The 25,033-nt window shown below is 46.9% G+C and overlaps 1 protein-coding gene across 2 annotated transcripts in view; it reads left to right on the top strand.

Moving 5' to 3' along the window:
* Positions 1–25,033, top strand: part of RAI14 (retinoic acid induced 14) — an 85,390-nt gene that overhangs the window by 21,652 nt on the left and 38,705 nt on the right. For both annotated transcript variants that reach the window (XM_072134560.1, XM_072134569.1), the window contains exon 2: positions 6,096–6,175. In XM_072134560.1, the coding sequence (XP_071990661.1) occupies positions 6,140–6,175 (36 nt within the window). In that variant the 5' untranslated portion in view covers positions 6,096–6,139. The remainder of the gene's footprint in view (positions 1–6,095; positions 6,176–25,033) is intronic.

Genomic DNA, 25,033 nt, shown 5'->3' on the forward strand with positions numbered 1-25,033 from the left:
TGTGGCACTATGCCCCCAGTCCCTGTGTGTATTGAGGCACTATGCCCCCAGCCCCTGTGTGTAATGTGGCACTATGCCCCCTGTGTGTAATGTGGCACTATGCCCCCGGCCCCTGTGTGTAATGTGGCACTATGCCCCCAGCCCCTGTGTGTATTGAGGCACTATGCCCCCAGCCCCTGTGTGTAATGTGGCACTATGCCCCCGGCCCCTGTGTGTATTGTGGCACTATGCCCCCAGCCCCTGTGTGTAATGTGGCACTATGCCCCCGGCCCCTGTGTGTAATGTGGCACTATGCCCCCGGCCCCTGTGTGTAATGTGGCACTATGCCCCCGGCCCCTGTGTGTAATGTGGCACTATGCCCCCGGCCCCTGTGTGTAATGTGGCACTATGCCCCCGGCCCCTGTGTGTAATGTGGCACTATGCCCCCGGCCCCTGTGTGTAATGTGGCACTATGCCCCCGGCACTTGTGTGTAATGTGGCACTATGCCCCCGGCCCCTGTGTGTAATATAGGCTCTGTGCCCCCTGTGTGTAATGTGGCACTATGCCCCTGGCCCCTGTGTGTAGTGTGGCACTATGCCCCCGGTCCCTGTGTGTAGTGTGGCACTATGCCCCCGGCTCCTGTGTGTAGTGTGGCACTATGCCCCCGGCCCCTGTGTGTAGTGTGGCACTATGCCCCCCTGCCCTCTGTGTGTAGTGTGGCACTATGCCCCCCTGCCCTCTGTGTGTAGTGTGGCACTATGCCCCCCTGCCCTCTGTGTGTAATGTGGCACTATGCCCCCGGCCCCTGTGTGTAGTGTGGCACTATGCCCCCGGCCCCTGTGGTAATGTGGCACTATGCCCCCGGCCCCTGTGTGTAGTGTGGCACTATGCCCCCGGCCCCTGTGTGTAGTGTGGCACTATGCCCCCCGGCCCCTGTGTGTAATGTGGCACTATGCCCCCTGGTCCCTGTGTGTAGTGTGGCACTATGCCCCGGGCCTGGCTATTATATGCCACACAATGACTCTTTTCTAGGTGATGTGGAGAGGCAGATGGCGTTTCCAGGACGCGCAGAGAAATGTAATCTCTGTTCTATATTCAGACTTATATTGATGTATTTAAAATTCCTCTGCGATTAGTCACCGACTATAAAGAGTCCTCGCTCTTGTTATCCTATGGACAGGACATGTATTTCCACTCTGGGCTGTAAAGTTCTGCGCGGGTCAGATGTCTCCAGTGGTGGCCTGAAAGGAGATGAAAGGACGGCGCTAGTTTTATGAAGTCTCTGCGTTCCAGTTACTTTGGGTCTTGATTGACGGATCTCATAAATGTCCACATTGTAGACGGCTCATAACTGCTATAAGGGGAAGGTGGTACTGATATGGGGGACCCTGTGCCTGGCACTCTTATGGGGAAGACACTGTATAGTTAGTATTATTATGGAGGGTTGACTAAAACTATTTTTGGGTGACACTGTTATAGGCAGACAGTATGGCATTGGCCCTATTATGGTGGCACTGTGTGCCTAGGTTATGGGGTAAAATGGTGTGACTTCCACAGTTATGGGGAGACATTGTGCCGCTAGCACTCTTATTAGAGTACACACTGTGGATGGCACTGGTACAGGGCATTGTGTACCTAGTGCTGGTAGGTATGTCAGTATGTGCCACCGTCTTGGGTGCACTGCACACGTGAGAATATTATGCGGAACAATTTGGTTTGTGCTATTATGAGAACATTTTGTCACTAACACTTTGGAGATACATGGTGGTTGGGACTGTATTGGGTAGACTCCATGTGGTTGGCACCATCAACGGGTCCCTGTGTAGGGGGTGCTGTTATGGCGACACTGTACACTTGAGATTGTGAGGTGGCATTAGATTGGGTACTGTCATGAGTAGACGTGGCTGGCACCGATACCAGTTGGTACTATCATGGGTCACTGTTTAAACATATAGGGGGAACTGTGCAGTCTGCTCTATAGTGGGGTACAGTGTAACAGCTCTGGTTAAGGGGTGAAAGGGGGGGCATAGTGTGTCTCTAATTATTATGGGATATTTCCATCTGAGACGATGAGTGGCACAACCTAAAAACAAAATCTTCGTGTCAGATAACTTTGTGCTTCCCTATTAGAAGCGCAGATCACAGTTTCCGTACCCGGATGTGACCCTGAGGACATTTTTAGTCTTCTCATCGCTTAGCGCGGACTAGTGGATGTCAATGTTAGGTCACCATCTCACCTGCTGGGGTCATCACTTTCGCTTTGAATGGGCAAATATGGGTCACACTCAAAGATCCGATAAGATTCGAAACACCCCTTTAAAAATGTATTCTGCATTGCATTATACAGACTACCATGTATCCAGCTCTCGGAGAGACAGAGCATCCTCTTACCATCCCCCACCACCACCATGGATGATGCACCTACTCAGGAATGTTGTTCTTACTTGACGTCCGATGTCATGTGACCAAAAAGATCCAAAAAGTTTCAATGACATAAGAGATATAGAAAGGAACAAAAAATTCTGCCTTTCTGGATCTATATAATCTATGTAGCAAGTTGTAGCCCCCTGATCCATGCGTGGTGCAGCCCCCTGATCCAAAAGGTCAGAGGATATTTGCTGGGGGGGGGGAATTATCCCTTTTATTTGCAGCTGCACAATGTGAATGGAGCTGAGGCCATTGTTCCCATGCTGCGGCAGAGTCAAGCCTTCCCTCCTGAGATGTCTACACGGGTGATGTTTTTGGCTAAAACATTGGTTCTTCTGGTTTTCTTTAGAAAATGAAGCTATTCTTCCCGGAGCTCTTCTCAAGACATTCCACATTCTTCTTGTAGTCTCCAAATAATGGGGTCATCCAGGGCGGGATGTGTAGTAGGAGCAGCTCCAGTGATTAAAGCTGAAGTTTAAGTGTAGCTTCACCTTTAACCAAGGTTTTATAGCTTATATATTTATAGACCCGTACAATCTAGGAATTTAGTTTTTTTTTTCTGCGGAGGTTTGTCAGTGCCTGTACAGCAGCAGATGGAGGTTGTGCTGATCTGTACTAAGGAGCTGTGCAGTCTTCTTGTATATCGATACATTAGATTAGCTCATCCAGCCAACCCTGCCCATTTTGGAGGGTCTACTATCTGGCATGTGGGGGTCTCTTGATTCTGGGGCAAAAATTGGTTTGGTTGATCCTTTAGTTCTCAGGGGAGATAAGATGCACACAAGAGATGTCTATGGGGAACAACATGTCTGGCAGTGACTTCTTCTTCTTCACTACTGATTGAAAAGATTAGCACACTTGGCCGAGCACAGCATGCATGTGTATGGGGGTGTCAGAAGAGATATCCATCAGTGGGACAGATTGGACCACAAGCAATCCGTGCCAATATTCTGGTGTAGACTGCACTTACATACATGTGAAAACTGGTTGCACGTGTATTTATGAAGTGTTTCTGCCAGTATTGTGTCGCAGCTGCGCTATGCACAACACAATACTGTGTACCTAATGGGCTGTTCCGTTACGTATGACTGACACAATTGTAGTGCACGACCGTTAAACCGAGTGCATCTGAAAAAAACTGGTGCACTCAGTTCATGCACCTAGGGCACCCAAAGGGTTTGCCAGATACAGACTGCATGTCAGTATTCAGACTGCACGATAGTGAGGCATGTTGTGCAGTTTGCCTCACTAATATGCAGAGTACTGCATAGTATATATAGTAATATATATATTATTGACACACATTGGCACATTTACTTACCTGTCCGACAGAGTTTTCCGAAAGTGCATTTCCGACGATAATTCAATAAGATTGTGCGCCCGATATCCTGCATGTGTCGCTTCCCCCGCTCTGGTCCGACAGAGTTCAGTTTCTTCTTCCAAGTGCATGTAAGTGCATTGTCTTGAGACACAATTTGAAAGTTAAACTTGCGCTCAGTCCGAATCAGTCAGATCGTCTGATGGCAGGCCCCCAATTTCCGAGCAGCTGCGCCAAAATCCGATCGCGTGCGACACTATCCCAGCGCAGACCCTTGTTAAATGCCTGTCAAAGCCGTGCAATCCGGAGAACAGTCCGACGAAAGTGCAATCCGCGACCCTTAGTAAATAAGCCCCAATGTCTTTATTAATCTGGCGCACCCTGCACTGCCCGGACTTTTTTTGGTGCACTTTTAACATAATTATGTCGAGTCGCAGTAATAAAATTGTCACTCTGTCCGAATCGGCATCAGAACGCCCCATTTAGGTGCAGAATTCTGTGCCACGGTGGACACAGTGCAGCCACGAGACAAAACTGGTGCAGATGCTTTATAAATACATGTGCAACCAGTTTGCACTTTTTTTCAGTGAAAATTGCGACAGAAAACTGGTGCAAACGCTTTAATAAATGTGGACCATTATCTAGTGTCTACGGCCAGCCTGAGAGTATCTTTCAAGTTATTGAACAATGCCCGGTAATACTAGTAACTGCATTTGCAGAATTACAATTACCAGATGCTGAAGCAGCAGGGTATGCTGGGAGATAAGTGACCAGAAAAAGATTTATGAATGAGCTGGGTAAAAATGGGCCACAGTACAGTAATAGAATACGCCATGACATTGTGGACAGAATGAGAGTCAACAGATGGTGAAGCAGCAGGGGATGCTGGAAGATATGAGCTCAGAAGTAGAATTATGAATGAGCTGGGTAATAATGGACCAAAATATAGCAGGGATATATACCATGAATCAGAATCGGCAGATAGTGAAGCAGCAGGGAGATTCTGGGAGATGTGAGCTCAGAAGCAAAATTATAAATGAGCTTGGAGAAAGTGGACCACAATATAGAGGTTAAATACTGTGACATTTTGGTCAGAATGAGAACCAGCAGATGCGGAAGCAGCAGGATATACATAGAATTGTGGTCTCTGAAGCAGAATTATGAATTAACTCATGACCCATGACATTCTGATTAAAATAAGAATCAGCTGATACTAAAGCAGCAGGATATGCTAGGAGAAGTGAGCTTAGAAGCTGAATTCAGAATTAGCTGGATGAAAATGGACCACGATATAGTAATTGCTGATCAGAATGAATGTCAGCATGTGATAAAGCAGCAGGGCAAGCTTAAAGGGAACCTCTCAACATCGACCTTATTTTCACTTCATTTTCCAAACAGGTTACAGTAGCCCATTACAGCTGCATTGCAAATATTTCTTTCTGCTTTATGTAAGCATTTGCATTAATATATAAATGTGTGTTATAACTTACCTTGCACTCGGACAGAATCCTCTGTGTAGTCCCAGGGGTTGGGCTTTGGTTTGGATGCATTTCAAAAAAAACATGTGACTTGTCTGTGCTGCAGACTCCTCAGCTCTCTGCCCTCACCTTTGTGCTCCTGTACAGCTCCTCCCCCCTGCTTCTTCACAGAGCTCACAGCCTGGTGATCTGACATCAGTGGTGGAGGGACGAGATGTACAGGAGCACAAAGGTGGGTGTTGAGAGCTAAGGAGTCTGCAACACAGACAAGTCACCAGTTATTGTTTGAAATGCATCCAAACCAAAGCCCAACCCCTGGGACTTTACAGAGGATTCTGTCAGGATGCAAGGTCAGTTTTAACTCACAATTATATTGTAATGCAAATGCTCAGAGAAAGCAGAAAGACATATTTGAAATGCAGCTGTAATGGGCTTCCGCGAACCCATCTTTAGTGACAATGAGGTCCCTGCTGACAGGTTCCCTTTAAGCAGCAGGGATTGTTGGGAGATGTGATCTTATCGAGCATCTACAATGAGATAATAAACATGCCATTGCCTCGCCAAAAAACGACAAACACGCGTCAAACATCATTGCCAAAAGTAATAAAAAATGAAAGGAATATATCAGAGCGGTGATCAATCTCCTACAGAGCGCAGCGGGACTAATGGTGAACAGCCGCAGGAGAATAGAGCCGGGAAGTGGGAATTAGAGACAGGACCTTCGGGATTCACCTAAACTTTATAGAATCTGATTTTGGACCGACCCCCCCAAATTCCCATCCAAATCCCCTTGAAGTCAGATTTTCTATACCGCCCTACACATCCAGGTCTAGAGTCTACAACTACATTTGCATCGTGGGGTTAACTCATATTGTGTGTTTGATTTTTGCAGATTTTGAAGAACAATAAAGCTTGGAATACTTGAATGGACTAAACATGAAGAGCTTAAAGGCAAAGTTTCGGAAGAGCGATGTAAGTGGCCAGACCTCAGTGACTCACTTTTATTATCTCTTGAACTCTAATATAAAAAGTTTATGAAAAGTGACACACGTTATCTACCTCCATTTCCTGGGCTGATGAATGAGGTTGATTGTTCTCTGTTATCAGCCAATCCAAACCGGCTAAAAAGAGACTGACTGTGGGATAAGCTGGGAAATATGCAAATACGTTTTCCAGGATGGGATAAGAAAAACCACGCCTCTTTTTACTACTTTGTAAGGCAGCCCCCTTAGAGTCAAGCATGACTTTCAAGAAGCCTTATGACATGAGGAATAGCTCGCCTATAAATACCTGCCTTTGCACAGTTATGACGTATAAAGGAAATATTTTTAATAGAAAGAAATTATTTTATCTAAATTATGTAAATTATTATAACAAACTTTATCTGGGAGATTTTCCATGTCATTATCTATTTTAATTTTAAAAAAAAATCCTAAATCTTACATTTCCCTTAATTGACCACTAGGCCTAATAATAGCCTGCCACTTCCTGTTCAGTAGAGATCATTTTGCAGCAGGCAGGTAATGATGCATCTGTTATAGGATACACCATTCAGAGTTGAATAACATAGTTCACCCCATGCCCCCCCCCCCCCCCTGCACAATGACCTCTGCACAGGTCACAGAGAATGCCCTCAAAACTTTTTCATAGAAGTCTAGAGATGATATCACAGCGCACCTTCAACCCCACCCTGCACATCTGCAATAGTTATAGAGCATGCCCATAACACTCCTCCACAGAGGTATATACGTGATATCACATCTCCCTCTCCCTGCACAATGACCTCTGCACATGTCACAGAGCATGCCCTCAACACTCTACAATAGAAGTATTTAGGCAATGTCACAACTCCACCTTCTTAAACCTCCCTGTACAGTTACCTCTGCAAAGGTCACAGAGGCATGCCCACAACACTCTCCTAAAGACATCTAGCTCACCTCCAATTCCTTCCTCTGTGCAATGGTCACAGAGCATGCCCACAACACTCTTAAAGACATCTAGAGATGATATCACAGCTCACCTCCAACCCCTTCCTGCTCAAAGACCTCTGCAATGGTCACAGAGCATGCCCACAACACTCTCCTATTGCAGTCTTTGCATACTTGCAAACTTATGTCTTATACTATACTCATTACCTTGGTTAATACAAAAAATAGCCCCCATATTCTCTTGGGCGACACGTAGCTGTTTGCAGAGTGTATTATAGGGAAATCCAGCTTTGGTCCCATGTGACTGCCGTAAAGCGGATCTCTAACTGCAGTAAACAGCAACTTAGAAAAAACATCTGCCCCTTTGATCATGCACAGAAAATAGAATTCAAAATGTTAAAAAACAGAAATAAAATCAACAGAATATAAAAAAATAGTAAATGTATCAATATTTCGTTTTAATTTGTAACAAGTAAATAGATGATACATTCCCTTTAACCTCTCTAACACCTTGTATGTCACAGTCCCCTTATGTAGGCTATTGTGTAGGTGTGTCATGACATTGAGTGCCTGTAGTTATTTAAAGGGGTTACAAAGGGTTATACTAGCTGCTTTCTTCCAAAAAACAGCATCACACATGTGTACAGGTTGTGTGTGGTATTGCAGCTCTGCCCCAGTTTAGCTTTAGAGTCTGTTTTTCCAATTTTAGCTTCCCTTCAGGTGAACCCAGACCGCCCCTTTAAGACTCTGATGGAAAATAAACCCGGGTGAGACTTGTCAGATAGGAGAAGGGGCGTCAGGTCTGTCTCATCTCTACAATGCGGCTTCCTCTTTTATAAAATAAGCCAATAATCAAGAAAAAGGGAAGCGTTTCCATCCGGACTGTCTATGTGTTATATCAGGAGCTGAAATCTGTGGGCGCTTATATTTGGGGTGTAATGAGTGGAGAACATTTGGTGCCGCCAATCACCACTGGCAGCCGCTTATCTGCTGGATGAGCTGTGTGTCTCCATGGCGGCTCAGCACACCAGGTACCATGAGGTCTTAAGCACTTCTTGAAGAAAGCCTTGAAGGTGTTGGCGAAGATCCGTAGGTCAGGCAATCAGTATAAGGTTGTCAGGGGTCTGAAAACTGGGACCCCCACAAATGCTTTTCCAGAGAGTAGAAAAGGAAGCAGACAGCGCCATTCTCTGTGTTGTGGCCAAGCTGATTCATTGCACTTCATCTACTAGTCAAGAGAATGGGAGGAGGTTATCTGCAGCAGCCTAGTCTGACCGCTACACAGAGGATGGCGCTGTCTGCTTCCTGTCCCTTTCTCTGTGTAACATCTGATCTGTGGAGGCCAGGGCTGTGGAGTTGGAGTCATCAAGACAGTGACAATTTCGGTGGAGTTAAAGTTGTGATAATATGGACCGATTCCACAAACATATAATGAGGCTAGATTCACACGTGGCGTTTTGAACGCGTTTTTGTCCCGTTTTTAAGCAGTCTGTCAAAAATTCATGCGTTTTTGGTAAACACATCCGTTTTTGACCAGTTGTAATTAAGATCATTGGTAAAACCTGTCAAAAACGGATGCATTTTTTAATGCATGCGTTGCGTTGACAGACTGCTTAAAAACGGGCCAAAAACGTGTTCAAAACGCCACGTGTGACCGCAGGCTGAATTATACAAATTTTTAAATGTGGGTGTCGAATCCCCACCAAATGTGATATTGATGAGCTGCTCTAAAGTTTGGTCATCGCTACTTTCTGCTTTAAAAGTTCTCGCTGCTCTCAGTGGAGCAGCTGAGATAACAGTGTTATCCAGTCTAGACAATGCTCTGTGAGCTAAACATCCTGGGCTGATACATTGTAACAAACCAGCAGAGAGATCTGTGCAGCTGCTGCTGATGTGTTTAGGTCACAGAGCATTGTTTAGACTGGATACAATTGTCTCCATTCAGAGGCAGTGACCCTAGACAATGCTCTGTGAGCTAAACAGACTGGACTCCAGACTGATACATTGTAACAAATCAGCAGAGAGCTGCTGAATGTGTTTAGCTTCTCTGGTGGACATCTTCTTATACAGACATTATCTATAGGTAGAGGAGAGGATGTTTTGGATGTTCACCTCCAATAAGTAAAGGGCAGGAATGCGATTAATACGAACCCTCAGCAGTGGACAGTCAGAAGTAGTCGCTTTGCTGTGTAACAAAGGCTGGTTATGTGCAGGCCCGGGGAATGTGAATGGAATTCTGTGCGGATACAAACGTTATTACATCCCGGTCCGGGGTGTCCAGTAACATTCATGTGTTTTCCATCATCTGCATTATATTCTGGAGGAAATATGGAAATAACAGATGTCACCGCATCCAGAACAGGACTCTATCGTGTGTCACTGGGGTAAGGAGGGGGGACAGGGGGCGCTACTGAACCCATCACTAGGGCTGGCATTGTGAATAGCGCCACCTATTAGTATTGTATCAACCTCAAAAGAATCAAGGGCATCGGAGGAGCTATTAGTAATATGATCATAAAATACATTAGCACCCCAGACCTCATATTTAAAGGGATTGCCCTAAAATGACATAGAACATGGAATAGGTACACGGCAGCACGCATCACACAACGCAATACAACCATACATATAAAAAGACACAACATTAGCAAAAGGATTTATCATCCCAGATTGAAGCTTCCGAGGTCACTAATGGTGAGTCCTCACACTGTTGTGCCCTTAGCTCTCTGCGTTGTACTACTGCACAGCCCCTCCCCTCTGCTCTGAGTGACTGCTCTAACATTAAACCTAAAGACTGCTACAGATTCAATAAGAGCATAGAGCTGAGCAAAGGAGAAATTCACTGTAGATATCTCAGCACAGCAGTGTGAGGATAAACCCCCAGTGCACTTGGGGAAGCTACAATCCTGGAATATACTGTAAATCCACTTTTCACAATTCTGCTGCTACTAACAACATACACAAAGGTCAGATTACACATCTCTCCAGGGACAAAACCTAACACTGGCTGTAGAGAGCACAGAGCACAGCAGTGTGATAACACAACTCCAGTCCGCTTGGAGAAACTACGATCCTAGAATATAAATCCATATTGTAAAGTGCTGCTGCTACTAACAACAAATGTGTGATTGAACATCTCTCTAGGGCAGCTACCAAGCATTGTTTATAAAGAGCACAGCAGTGTGAGGACATGCCCCTGGTGCACTTGTAAAAGCTACAATCCTGGAATATAAATCATCATTTCTCAGTCCTGCAGCTACTAAAAACATGCACTGAACTACACATTTCTCCTGGAACTATGACTAACACTGACTACACAGAGCACAAAGCACAGCAGTGTGAGGACACACCCCCAGTGCACTTGAAGAAGCTACAATCCTGGAATATAAATCCATATATCACAGTCCTGCTGCTACTAACAACATACACAAAGGTCACATTACACATCTCTTCAAGGATAATTGCTAACACTGGCTGCAGTCTACATGGTGAATACAACTGACTGGATTCCTAAAATTCGGAACAGGACTATAGGTCCAGGGCAGTGAGAGGCTATATGTAGGATGAGTCATTGGATCACCCCAGAGCAGGATGATGGTGCAGGATTTGGGAAAATCTATTTTATAGATCATTAGGGGAGAGGTTTTCCTAATAGGGTGCATGGACCGGGGTCCTGTTGAGACTGACCCCAAGGTCATAATTTGTCCCAAATGCTAAAACTCAGTATACAGGGACCCACACATTACAATCTAGGCATGAGATCAGGGGGGTAACTACAGTGATAGCAGCCATAGCAGCCGCTATGGGGCCCACAGCGTCAAGGGGCCCCCGTCATCCTACCTGACATACTAACGAGTAGAGGATATGCACCATTATATACATATTATGCTACACATTGTACAGCATAACATGTATATAACATATATGTGATGTATATATTGCTCTATATGTGTGTATAAATGTGTGATTGTAACTTGCATGTGTGAGTATACAAATATGTATATTTCTTAAGTGAGAAGGGGGGCCCCATTCAGAAGCCTGCTGTGCATAGAGATCCGAGATGAGATAAATCGTGGAATATGCGGAATCGTTCTGGGGACCTTTGTCCAGAATATGCAAATTTTCAAGAGACGGAATTTCCTGCGGCCGGCGAGCTAAATGCTTGGCATGTGTGCAGATTCCTGCAGCGGCAACAAGGTCGTCGGCTATTGTTGTGCAGGAAATCCTGTTAATGTCTTGGTCCTGATCTCGCCTTCAGGAATCCAGGGGAGGGGGCTGCTGCGGAGGCGATCTTCAGGGGGATGAATATTTTTAGTGCCTTATTATATTTAACATTCACCACTATGAAGTTTTGGAAGTTTTATGGGGAAAAAGTGTCAGGTTTTAATGTAATTTAAAGTCCAGGAATTTTTCCAATAGAAAATATTATTAAATATAAATCTCAGGGATGAGGCCTCGGGATTGGAGGAAACAACCACCCCGCCCACTGTGATAGACCACACCCCTTTCCTGGTCGTTTTGGATCCCATATGTGCCCTTCATCACACCACACAGTGAATACAGACCCAGACCCAAGCAAATCCAGACCACAGATTACACCCCCCAGATTAAAATACTAAAATATAGGCTACTAAAAGTCACACCAAAGAATACATTCAGACTCTGGACCCCAAAATGACTATGGTCCCCAGAAATAAATCCAAAATGAATATTGTATCCCTGGATTTAAGAATAAATATAGAATCCAGAATCATATACGGACAGTATAGAGCAAGTTCAGACACAAGACTAGACCCTAAAGTATCATAGACTAGAAAAACAAACTACCAGATGAGTCCACTGAATAAATATAGACCCCAGACCAGTCCTTAAAAGAAATGAAAAAGCCAAAAAGATCCATAATTAATAATAACTATTCCTGTATTTATATAGCGCACACAGATTACGCAGCGCTGCACAGAATTTGCCAGATCAGTCCCTGTCCCCAATGGGGATCACAACCTACCAGTATGTTTTGGAGTGTGGGAGGAAACTGGAGGACCCAGAGGAAACCCACGCAAACACGAAGAGAACATACAAACTCTTTACAGATGTTCACCTGGATGGGACTTCAACCCACGACCCAAGCACTACAAGGCTGTAGTGCTAACCACTGAGCCACCGTGCTGCCCATAAATTAATACCCAGACCCCTCAATAATACTAACTAAGGCTACATTCACACAACCGTAGGGGCACATATATCAACCCCAAGCCAGAACCCTAAATGAATATCAAGACCCATAAATAAATATAGACTCAGACCAGACCCCTAAATAAATACAGCACAGACACTGATTCCGAAATAGATATGGACCCCAAACCACATTCCTAAAGGAAATCTACCACCAAAATGCATCCTGTGGTCATCTACTTGTATTTGTTATCCATGGCCTCCTTCCTTCTAAAATCTACTTTCACAATCATACTAATAAAGGGTGTTACCAGAACCCATCCATGCTGCAGCTTCACTGGCTGTTACACTGTACAGAAATACTTTCTTTTCCACTGAGAGACAGTGTAACAGCATGTGAAACTACAGCACGGCATTAGCATACTTATGAAAAGTTGGTTTTAGAAGGAAGGCGGCCTTGGATAACAAAGAAGATAAGAAGATACTACAGTCCCGGTGCCTGGATCTATGAGTAATGTCCCTGGTTTATCAGGATGGGTTCTGATGGTAGATTTCCTTTAAACTAATGCAGTTCCTGATCATATCCCTCAGCCCCCAGACCAAATAAAAAAATTACTTAAATTCCCTAAATCCGAGAAACAAAGAGAACATTTAAAGCAAAGAAAAAATGCAAATGAGAAAATACATTGTTTCATAAATCTCGCAGTGAAAATCGCGGAGAACGTACAGACATCAATCCCACAAGTGTCAGGTCACGTGACTGTCTGCAAAGAAGCAATAACCAGCTGTCTGTTTCCCAGGGCAACCGGCCAAACTTCTACAAGAAGCTGAATGGAGCAGACAAGATGATGTCATCTCTGAATATTATAAATATTTAGTTATACTTATTACACTCTCAGTGCTGATTGGATTCCCTGAAGATGATTTTTCATCGCCCCCGGGAGGTTGTCTCATCTTTTTGGAGTCTTGTTAAACAGGTGTGGACGTGCCGGGAGGTTGGTGGCTGATATCACATGTTCTCCAGCCCGTAGATTATAAGCGGCCTGTAATCTCCCCAAGTCCTGCTGTAATTGGAAGCGCGTGACTCAGCTCAGGGCTGTGACTGACACTTATGTGGTCAGGAGAAATGTTCCCTCTACCCCCAATCATCCCAGTCATCAGAGCAGACCCCCAGTCATCAGAGCAGACCCCAGACCCCCAGTCATCAGAGCAGACCCCCAGTCATCAGAGCAGACCCCAGACCTCTGATTATCAGAGCAGACCCCAGACCCACAGTCATCAGAGCAGACCCCAGACCCACAGTCATCAGAGCAGACCCCAGACCCACAGTCATCAGAGCGGACCCCAGACCCCCAGTCATCAGAGCAGACCCCAGACCTCTGATTATCAGAGCAGACCCCAGACCCCCAGTCATCAGAGCAGACCCCAGACCCCCAGTCATCAGAGCAGACCCCCAGTCATCAGAGCAGACCCCAGACCCCCAGTCATCAGAGCGGACCCCAGACCCCCAGTCATCAGAGCAGACCCCCAGTCATCAGAGCAGACCCCAGACCTCTGATTATCAGAGCAGATCCTAGGCCCCCTGTCATCAGAGCAGACCCCAGACCCACAGTCATCAGAGCAGACCCCAGACCCACAGTCATCAGAGCAGACCCCAGACCCACAGTCATCAGAGCGGACCCCAGACCCCCAGTCATCAGAGCAGACCCCAGACCTCTGATTATCAGAGCAGACCCCAGACCCCCAGTCATCAGAGCAGACCCCAGACCCCCAGTCATCAGAGCAGACCCCAGACCCCCAGCCATCAGAGCAGACCCCAGACCCCCAGTCATCAGAGCGGACCCCAGACCCCCAGTCATCAGAGCAGACCCCAGACCTCTGATTATCAGAGCAGACCCCAGACCCCCAGTCATCAGAGCAGACCCCACACCTCTGATTATCAGAGCAGACCCCCAGTCATCAGAGCAGACCCCACACCACTGATTATGAGAGCAGACCCCCAGTCATCAGAGCAGATCCCAGACCCCTGTCATCATAGCAGACCCCAGACCTCTGATAATAAGAGAAGACCCCAGATCCCCAGTCATCAGAGCAGACCCCAGACCCCTGATCATCAGAGCAGACCCCACACTTCTGATTATCAGAGCAGACCCCACACCCCTGATAATCAGAGCAGACCCCAGACCCCCAGTCATCAGAGCAGACCCCACACCTCTGATTATCAGAGCAGACCCCCAGTCATCAGAGCAGACCCCACACCTCTGATTATCGGAGCAGACCCCAGCCCCCAGTCATCAGAGCAGACCCCACACCTCTTATTATCAGAGCAGACCCCAGATCCCCAGTCATCAGAGCAGACCCCACACCTCTGATTATCAGAGCAGACCCCAGGCCCCCAGTCATCAGAGCAGACCCCACACCTCTGATTATCAGACCAGACCCCCAGTCATCAGAGCAGACCCCAGACCCCCAGTCATCAGAGCAGACCCCAGACCTCTGATTATCAGAGCAGACCCCAGGCCCCCAGTCATCAGAGCAGACCCCACACCTCTGATTATCAGAGCAGACCCCAGGCCCCCAGTCATCAGAGCAGACCCCACACCTCTGATTATCGGAGCAGACCCCAGCCCCCAGTCATCAGAGCAGACCCCACACCTCTTATTATCAGAGCAGACCCCAGATCCCCAGTCATCAGAGCAGACCCCACACCTCTGATTATCAGAGCAGACCCCAGGCCCCCAGTCATCAGAGCAGACCCCAGACCCCCAGTCATCAGAGCAGACCCCACACCACTGATTATCAGAGCAGACCCCAGGCCCCCAGTCATCAGAGCAGACCCCAGATCCCCAGTCATCAGAGCAGACCCCAGACCCCCTGTCATCAGAGCAGACCCCAGATCCCCAGTCATCAGAGCAGACCCCAGACCTCTGATTATCAGAGCAGACCCCACACCTCTTATTATCAGAGCAGACCCCAGATCCCCAGTCATCAGAGCAGACCTCACACCCCTGATTATCAGAGCAGACCCCAGCCCCCAGGCATAAGAGCAGACCCCACACCTCTAAATATCAGAGCAGACCCCCAGTCATCAGAGCAGACCCCACACCTCTGATTATCAGAGCAGACCCCTTGTCATCAGAGCAGACCCCAGATCCCCATTCACCAGAGCAGACCCGCTGTAATCAGGGCAGACCCCCAACGAACCCCAGACTCCTGATTTTTACTGCAGACCCCAGACCCCCAGTCATCAGAACAGACCCCCAGTTATTAGAGCATACCCCAGACCCCCAGTCATCAGAACAGACCCCCAATCATCAGAACAGACCCCAGACCCTCAGTCATCAGAGAAAACTCCATATACCTTCTATCCAGTATTATGTGTATGTTACATGTATAGTATCAGTCATGTACACTCACCGGCCACTTTATTAGGTACACCTGTCCAACTGCTCGTTAACACTTAATTTCTAATCAGCCAATCACATGGCGGCAACTCAGTGCATTTAGGCATGTAGACATGGTCAAGACAATCTCCTGCAGTTCAAACCGAGCATCAGTATGGGGAAGAAAGGTGATTTGAGGCCTTTGAACGTGGCATGGTTGTTGGTGCCAGAAGGGCTGGTCTGAGTATTTCAGAAACTGCTGATCTACTGGGATTTTCACGCACAACCATCTCTAGGGTTTACAGAGAATGGTCCGAAAAAGAAAAAACATCCAGTGAGCGGCAGTTCTGTGGGCGGAAATGCCTTGTTGATGCCAGAGGTCAGAGGAGAATGGGCAGACTGGTTCGAGCTGATAGAAAGGCAACAGTGACTCAAATCGCCACCCGTTACAACCAAGGTAGGCAGAAGAGCATCTCTGAACGCACAGTACGTCGAACTTTGAGGCAGATGGGCTACAGCAGCAGAAGACCACACCGGGTGCCACTCCTTTCAGCTACGAACAGGAAACTGAGGCTACAATTTGCGCAAGATCATTGAAATTGGACAGTAGAAGATTGGAAAAACGTTGCCTGGTCTGATGAGTCTCGATTTCTGCTGCGACATTCGGATGGTAGGGTCAGAATTTGGCGTCAACAACATGAAAGCACGGATCCATCCTGCCTTGTATCAGCGGTTCAGGCTGGTGGTGGTGTCATGGTGTGGGGAATATTTTCTTGGCACTCTTTGGGCCCCTTGGTACAACGCCACAGCCTACCTGAGTATTGTTGCTGACCATGTCCATCCCTTTATGAGCACAATGTACCCTGTAACATCTGATGGCTACTTTCAGCAGGATAATGCGCCATGTCATAAAGCTGGAATCATCTCAGACTGGTTTCTTGAACATGACAATGAGGTCACTGGACACAAATGGCCTCCACAGTCACCAGATCTCAATCCAATAGAGCATCTTTGGGATGTGGTGGAACGGGAGATTCACATCATGGATGTGCAGCCGACAAATCTGCGGCAACTGTGTGATGCCATCATGTCAATATGGACCAAAATCTCTGAGGAGCTTCCAGCACCTTGTTGTATCTATGCCACGAAGAATTGAGGCAGTTCTGAAGGCAAAAGGGGGTCCAACCCGTTACTAGCATGGTGTACCTAATAAAGTGGCCGGTGAGTGTATATCTAGCATCACACAGTATATGTACCATCCAGTAGTGCACAGTATATCATATACGCCCTGTGTAGCCGTCACATTGACCCCATTTCCACATCAATCCCATTTTTGCCGGGGGCCTCATGTCTGCACAGGCAGAGAGCAGACTCCAACAGGAAACCCCCAGTCCCTGACCTTGTCTCCTCTGCAGCATTCCAGCCCCAGCTGACAGCACTCAGAGGGTTAAGAATTATGGCCTTCTACAAGGCTGTCTATTATTCTTATACTCTACTATCCACTTGTCTGCACCTGGGAAAGCTGGGTGACTGCCAATATGGCTGGAGTCCCAGATTTCTCAGCTATTAGAATGGCCCAGTACACTGGGAGAAGCTACAATCCTGGAATATACATCCATATTTCACAGTCCTGCTGCTACTAACAACATACACAAAGGTATCTCTCCAGGGACAAGACCTAACAGTGTTAAAACTGCTGCCAGTGCAATAACAAATTCAGCTCTGCTACATGTATCACTGCTTCTATGACCGAGGGCTCGTACTGCTGAGCTATGCATGGAATTACATCTCCGCTCCGAATATTATTTATGAATCTCTAATGAGTCATAGTAACAAACACACATAGTACCGCGCAGGATCCAGGGCCGGCTCAGAAATCGCCTTAAATAGTAACAGGAGACGTTACTCAATCGCTTTTTTTAGTCGGAATGCATCATTATGTCGAAACATTTTGTAGCATTTTTTCACATCATGTTATTTTTCTACTACGACACCGAGCATCAGTTCCCAGGAATTGTATGTCATCAAGACCTAAGAGGTAAAACGTCCTGCGTATGGAATACATGGATTGCAAGGCTCCTGCAGGGAAGATCCATTGTACATACTGGGGAGGGAGCTTTTAATATCGAAAGCTGTAGGAGCTGTGCATGGGAGGGATGTGGGAGGAGCCCAGAAGAGGAGGTGACCGCCCATGAGGAGTTGGTAACTGTAAGAGTACAGCAGACTTAGAGGGGTTTTTTCAATAACAAACATTATCACCTAAGACAGTCCCCCACAAATGGCAGAATGAGGGACAGTTGCCAGGGGGTGCCAGATTCATAATTTCTGGTGCATGTTCTTCATGAATCTGGCGCCCCCTGCTTTGGCGCCAACTTTTTTTTTGGTGCACCTTTAACTGGCTCATCCTATAAGCCATGCCAAAAGTCTTATAGACTGCTAATGACCCCCTGAGTATAGGATAGAGGAAATGTTCTTATCCTTATGAACCCCACTGCTGGGACCACCACCAATCATAATAATGGGGGCCCTTTGTCTCTCCTATAGGACATCATGAGAACTACTTTTTGTAATTTCCTTCCTCACACACTAATGACTAGCTGAGTAGTAATGCCCAGTTTACAATTTATTCATACATTTCCAGGAGGAATAACAGAGAATTCATTGCCAGGAGGAATAACAGATGATTAATACAACATTGAGTACATAACAAGGCCCCCTTTATTGTCACAAGAATAAGGTGCTGACGCTATAACAGAGGAAAATTGTATTCTAAAGTTTCCCTTTAAGGGTTACTGTTCAAATCTGACCATGTATGTCGTATGATTAAGGATAGGGTTATATAAAGACCCCCCTCCTCATTAGGAGCAGAGGCTGCTGGGAAATGCTCTTTGAGTCAACACATATTCTGCTGGTTGTTCAGAGTATGACATGGCAGTGGGTGAGACAGTCCCATATATAGGAGGGCTCTGCCAGCCATACCAGTCTGTCAGTGCCAGATAGGACTGATGGGAAGTGCACAGGGAAGAGCTGTCAGCAGCCCCTGTCTGGAGGAGAACTCCGGCTGCAGCACACAGAGGAGCAGCACCGCACCACCCGAGGTCCTGGGGGACGCAACGGGCACAGAAGATGTCTCCACAGAGGTAAGTAACAACAAAGATAAAGGCCAGAGAGACCTCATAATGCAACCATTGCTGGGGACTAGGGAAAGTTATGTTTGGCCAGTCTATTTACCTGCAGTGGCCCTATAGGAGAAGTCGGGTATTACATGTACGAGATTATACATGGTGGTTCAAGAGGACCTGCTACCAGATTTTGACCCCCCTGACTAACAATGCCTGCTGATAAAGGGATACAAGTCCTCCCCATATCACATAAAATTAGCTCCCAGTGAGGCTCTGTATCTTAATTACAGAAGTTTTTCTGATATGCATATTAGCTTTTATGACTCATGTCTGGTATCTGTGACTCTTCTCTCTCAGGCTGGCAGTGAGCCACACCGCATTATTCTGACTGACAGCTCTGTGTCTCTTCAAATCACTGCCCTGTCTCCTTGTACTTAGGGACGGTCTGCTAATATTCAATTACAGACATATAAGCTCTATGTACAGATGGGAAATACAGGGGTTAATTTACTAAGGGCCCCACGGACCGCACTTTTCCCGATGATTTCCGTTTTGCGCCATTGTGACAGGGATTTAAAAGGGGTTTTTGGTGCACGTGATCGGATTTTGGTGGCTTTCATGCTGCACAAATCATGGGGCGGGCCGTCGGACGATCCAACGGATTCGGACAAACCGTGGGATTTAACTTAAAAATTGTGTTGCAAGACAATGCAGTTACATGCACCAGGAAGAAGAAGGTGAACTCCGGGGACCTGAGCGGGGAAGCAACACATGCAGGATATCGAGTGCATGATCTTCATGTATCGCAGCAGAATTCATTCTCGTCGAACAGTCCGGAAATGTGCCCCATTGTGTCAATTTTTTTACACGGTGCCTTGTGCTACATTCATGACATGTGACCAGTGACATTATTGCAGGTCCTTTAGTCTTCTAAGAATAGCAAACTGTACACCATGTATGTGATTACATGAGATAACCGCAGCCTCCATGGAGGATGGAGAGGAGTAGAAGTCCATGGAGGCTGCTGTGACTTCATGTGGTCAGATACATGCATGGGGTACAGTTTGCTATTATTAAGAAGCTAAAGGACCTGAGATTATGTCACTCTGATCACATGACATGAACTGTGACCAGTAAGGAGGCACAAGGCATGGGGAGGATTAGATGGGAGGGGCTGGCTGAGCAAGACACGCCCCCTCTGATGTCAGGTAATATAAGATAAAAGGTGATTTATGTGGATGTAAGCAAAACAATTTTTAGCTAAAAGAAGGGGTCAGTTAATAGAGCTCTATAGGAACCTGTCACTGGCTTCATATGTGCAAATGTGGTGACAGGTTCCCTTTAAACTTTTCTCAGAGGGTTTTTCTTTTGGGGTTTGACCCCTCTAAGGTCCTAGGGATATGGGTTCTACACCATGGTATAGCAGGGCTAAGGTTGTCAGGTGTAGTGGAGATGAGGTTGTCAGATGTAGCAGAGCTGTATAATACAAATAGGAAAGTGAGATTCCTATTAATATTAGTTTCCTGCCCACGTCTGGTATAGATGCTCATTATCTCCAGGCCTCCTCTCCGGATGTTTTCTCTCACTTGAAAAAGTACAAGTGGAGTGCGGAGCCTTGGCAGGAGCTGATAAGAGGAGAGATCGCCGCCCTGGAAGGAAACACATGGCGGATATTCTGGAAGGGTTATAATTAGAAGGAAAGGAGAATCATTGGAAATAAACAGCATATTATTTCATATGGGAAGATCCCGGGGTGTAGAGACTGAAGTATGATGGAGACTTGCAGGGGGTGCGTCACTTGTGATTTTATAGCACGCCGAAAGCTTTTTTAAAGTTGAAATTCTCATCTGTAAAATGACACCGGAATCATGTTTCTAGGTGCTGAAATGACTCCCCCTCCAGCATCATAAGACTCACATGAATTTGAGGGAGATTTTTTCTTATAGGTAGAGGGAAAAAGTTTTCATCCCCTACCAGAGGGTGATGGGATCTTACCGGGGTAGAATCTAGTGGCAGGTTCTCTTTAAACTAATCAGAAATATTATCCTCATTAATAAACCATAAGCGCTGTCCATGGGAGCCAATCATATGTCTTGTTCCATGAAGGTTGTTAATAAGGTTACGTGGGGGTCGCCGCCCCTGACCTTCCCCCATCTTGCGATCCTGTGTGTAAATCCTTTTAGTTTATCCAAGCAGGGCGATGCCAGGGGCACAGCGCAGCCCCCGTCTGGGGGAGAGACTTACAGGGAAGAGAATTTGGGAGTATTTCGGAAATATTAAATTTCAGTAACTAAAATTAGAAAGAAACCTGAAGTGTCTCATCACATTTTATGATTCCTGCCGCGCCTGTCTGCGCTATATAAGGGAGCAATTCCCTATTAATCCAAGATGGAGCGTGAGCAATTCCAGGACTTGGAGGCCGGTTTACAACATGGTGTTTTTGTTGCGTTTTCAAACGCATCCAAAATGCAAGAGAGAGTGGGTTTGGCCAAAAGGCATATGCATTTCGGCCAAACCCCCTCCCCCTAGTGTTTTGAATGCTTTTAAAAATGCAACGAAACGGCACGAGGGAAACTAGACGCATACAGCTAAATACTTACTGCATATAGCCGTAGTAAGTGTCCCATATCACAACTATGGGTGACTAACTGTCCTATACCATGGCCCCCACATCATCACTCAAGCAGGGGGGAGTGGGTCCTCCTATCACTTCTAGGGGTGATTGACTGTCCTATACCATCGCCCCACAGCATCACACCAGCAGGGGGCAGTGTGTCCTCCTATCACTACTAGGGGTGACTGTCCTATACCATGGCCCCACAGCATCACACCAGCAGGGGGCAGTGTGTCCTCCTATCACTACTAGGGGTGACTGTCCTATGCCATGCCCCCCACATCATCACACCAGCAGGGGGCAGTGTGTCCTCCTATCACTACAGGGGATGACTGACTGTCCTATACCATGGCTCCCCACATCATCACACCAGCAGGGGGCAGTGTGTCCTCCTATCACTTCTATGGGTGACTGAGTGTCCTATACCATGGCAACCACATCATCACACCAGCAGGGGGCAGTGTGTCCTCCTATCACTACTAGGGGTTACTGACTGTCCTATGCCATGGCCCCCACATCATCACACCAGCAGGGGGCAGTGTGTTTCTTATATCATCAAAAGTGATCATACACATATTTGCAAGTAAATTAAAACTTTATTTGATGGAATCTGTTTCTTACGCTATAATAGACAATGTTGGTAAAATAATTTTAATGTCTTTTGGAAGGATCATACATCTGTACATCCTCCATGATTTACACTGCAGCACTGATGTTCAGATTGGATGTTGTGCGACAACCAGTAACCAGACAACCAGAAAGGGTTAATGATATCTGTTACAGCAGCAGGGATAAACGGATTATAAACTCCAAGCTGCAGCATCATTAGAGTAAAGAGATTATCCTGCCGTTATCTCACATTGTAAGAAATGGGCTGCAGCCAACCAGCTCCAGGTGAAGAATGAAATGGGCAGAATTCTGTGTGGTGTAAATGCTGCAGTCAGTGCTTAGTCTGGAATAAATGCTGCAGTCAGTGCACAGTCTGGTGTAAATGCTGCAGTCAGGGCACAGTCTGGTGTAAATGCTGCAGTCAGTGCTTAGTCTGGAATAAATGCTGCAGTCAGTGCACAGTCTGGTGTAAATGCTGCAGTCAGGGCACAGTCTGGTATAAATGCTGCAGCCCGTGCACAGTTCGGTGTAAATGCTGCAGTCAGTGCATTGTCTGGTGTAAATGCTGCAGTCAGGGCACAGTCTGGTATAAATGCTGCAGTCAGTGCTCAGTTTAGTATAAATGCTGCAGTCAGTGCTTAGTCTGGTGTAAATGCTGCAGTCAGGGCACAGTGTAGTATAAATGCTGCAGTCAGTGCTTAGTCTGGTGTAAATGCTGCAGTCGGGGCACAGTCTGGTATAAATGCTGCAGTCAGTGCTTAGTCTGGTGTAAATGCTGCAGTCAGTGCTCAGTTTAGTATAAATGCTGCAGTCAGGGCACAGTCTGGTGTAAATGCTGCAGTCAGTGCACAGTCTGGTGTAAATGCTGCAGTCAGTGCTTAGTCTGGTGTAAATGCTGCAGTCAGTGCTCAGTTTAGTATAAATGCTGCAGTCAGTGCACAGTCTGGTGTAAATGCTGCAGTCAGTGCTCAGTTTAGTATAAATGCTGCAGTCAGGGCATAGTCCGGTGTAAATGCTGCAGTCAGTGCACAGTCCGGTGTAAATGCTGCAGTCAGTGCTTAGTCTGGTGTAAATGCTGCAGTCAGGGCACAGTCTGGTGTAAATGCTGCAGTCGGGGCACAGTCTGGTGTAAATGCTGCAGTCGGGGCACAGTCTGGTGTAAATGCTGCAGTCAGTGCTTAGTCTGGTGTAAATGCTGCAGTCAGGGCACAGTCTGGTGTAAATGCAGGCAGGACACAGTCTACTATAAATGCTGCAGTCAGGGCACAATCTGCTATAAATGCTGCAGTCAGTGCTTAGTCTGGTGTAAATGCTGCAGTCAGGGCACAGTCTAGTGTAAATGTTGCAGTCAGTGCACAGTGTGCTATAAAAGCTGCAGTCAGTGCACAGTGTGCTATAAAAGCTGCAGTCAGTGCACAGTGTGGTGTAAATGCTGCAGTCAGGGCACAGTGTGGTGTAAATGCTGCAGTCAGTGCATAGTCTGGTGTAAATGCTGCAGCGACTGCACAGTCTGGTGTAAATGCTCCAGTCAGGGCACAGTCTGGTGTAAATGCTGCGGTCAGGGCTTAGTCTGGTGTAAGTGCTGCAGTCAGTGCACAGTCTGGTGTAAATGCTGCAGTCAGTGCTCAGTTTAGTATAAATGCTGCAGTCAGGGCACAGTGTGGTGTAAATGCTGCAGCGACTGCACAGTCTGGTGTAAATGCTCCAGTCAGGGCACAGTCTGCTATAAATGCTGCAGTCAGGGCACAGTCTGGTGTAAATGCTGCAGTCAGGGCACAGTCTGGTGTAAATGCTGCAGTCAGGGCACAGTCTGGTGTAAATGCTGCAGTCAGTGCACAGTGTAGTATAAATGCTGCAGTCAGTGCACGGTCTGGTGTAAATGCTGCAGTCAGTGCACAGTCCGGTGTAAATGCTGCAGTCACTGCACAGTCCGGTATAAATGCTGCAGTCAGTGCACGGTCTGGTGTAAATGCTGCAGTCAGTGCACAGTCCGGTGTAAATGCTGCAGTCACTGCACAGTCCGGTGTAAATGCTGCAGTTAGTGCACAGTCCGGTGTAAATGCTGCAGTCAGTGCACAGTCTGGTATAAATGCTGCAGTCAGTGCACAGTGTAGTATAAATGCTGCAGTCAGTGCACAGTGTAGTATAAATGCTGCAGTCAGTGCACAGTCCGGTGTAAATGCTGCTGTCAGTGCACAGTCCGGTGTAAATGCTGCAGTCAGTGCACAGTCCGGTGTTAATGCTGCAGTCAGTGCACAGTCTGGTATAAATGCTGCAGTCAGGGCTTAGTCTGGTGTAAATGCTGCAGTCAGTGCACAGTGTAGTATAAATGCTGCAGCCCGTGCACAGTTCGGTGTAAATGCTGCAGCCCGTGCACAGTTCGGTGTAAATGCTGCAGTCAGGGCACAGTCCGGTGTAAATGCTGCAGCCCGTGCACAGTCCGGTGTAAATGCTGCAGTCAATGCACAGTGTAGTATAAATGCTGCAGTCAGTGCACGGTCCGGTGTTAATGCTGCAGCCCGTGCACAGTTCGGTGTAAATGCTGCAGTCAGTGCACGGTCTGGTATAAATACTGCAGTCAGTGCACAGTCCGGTGTTAATGCTGCAGTCAGTGCACAGTCTGGTATAAATGCTGCAGTCAGGGCTTAGTCTGGTGTAAATGCTGCAGTCAGTGCACAGTGTAGTATAAATGCTGCAGCCCGTGCACAGTTCGGTGTAAATGCTGCAGCCCGTGCACAGTTCGGTGTAAATGCTGCAGTCAGGGCACAGTCCGGTGTAAATGCTGCAGTCAATGCACAGTGTAGTATAAATGCTGCAGTCAGTGCACGGTCCGGTGTTAATGCTGCAGCCCGTGCACAGTTCGGTGTAAATGCTGCAGCCCGTGCACAGTTCGGTGTAAATGCTGCAGTCAGTGCACGGTCTGGTATAAATACTGCAGTCAGTGCACAGTCCGGTGTTAATGCTGCAGTCAGTGCACAGTCCGGTGTTAATGCTGCAGTCAG

Source organism: Engystomops pustulosus, chromosome 1, assembly GCF_040894005.1.
Source record: "Engystomops pustulosus chromosome 1, aEngPut4.maternal, whole genome shotgun sequence".
Taxonomy (NCBI): domain Eukaryota; kingdom Metazoa; phylum Chordata; class Amphibia; order Anura; family Leptodactylidae; genus Engystomops; species Engystomops pustulosus.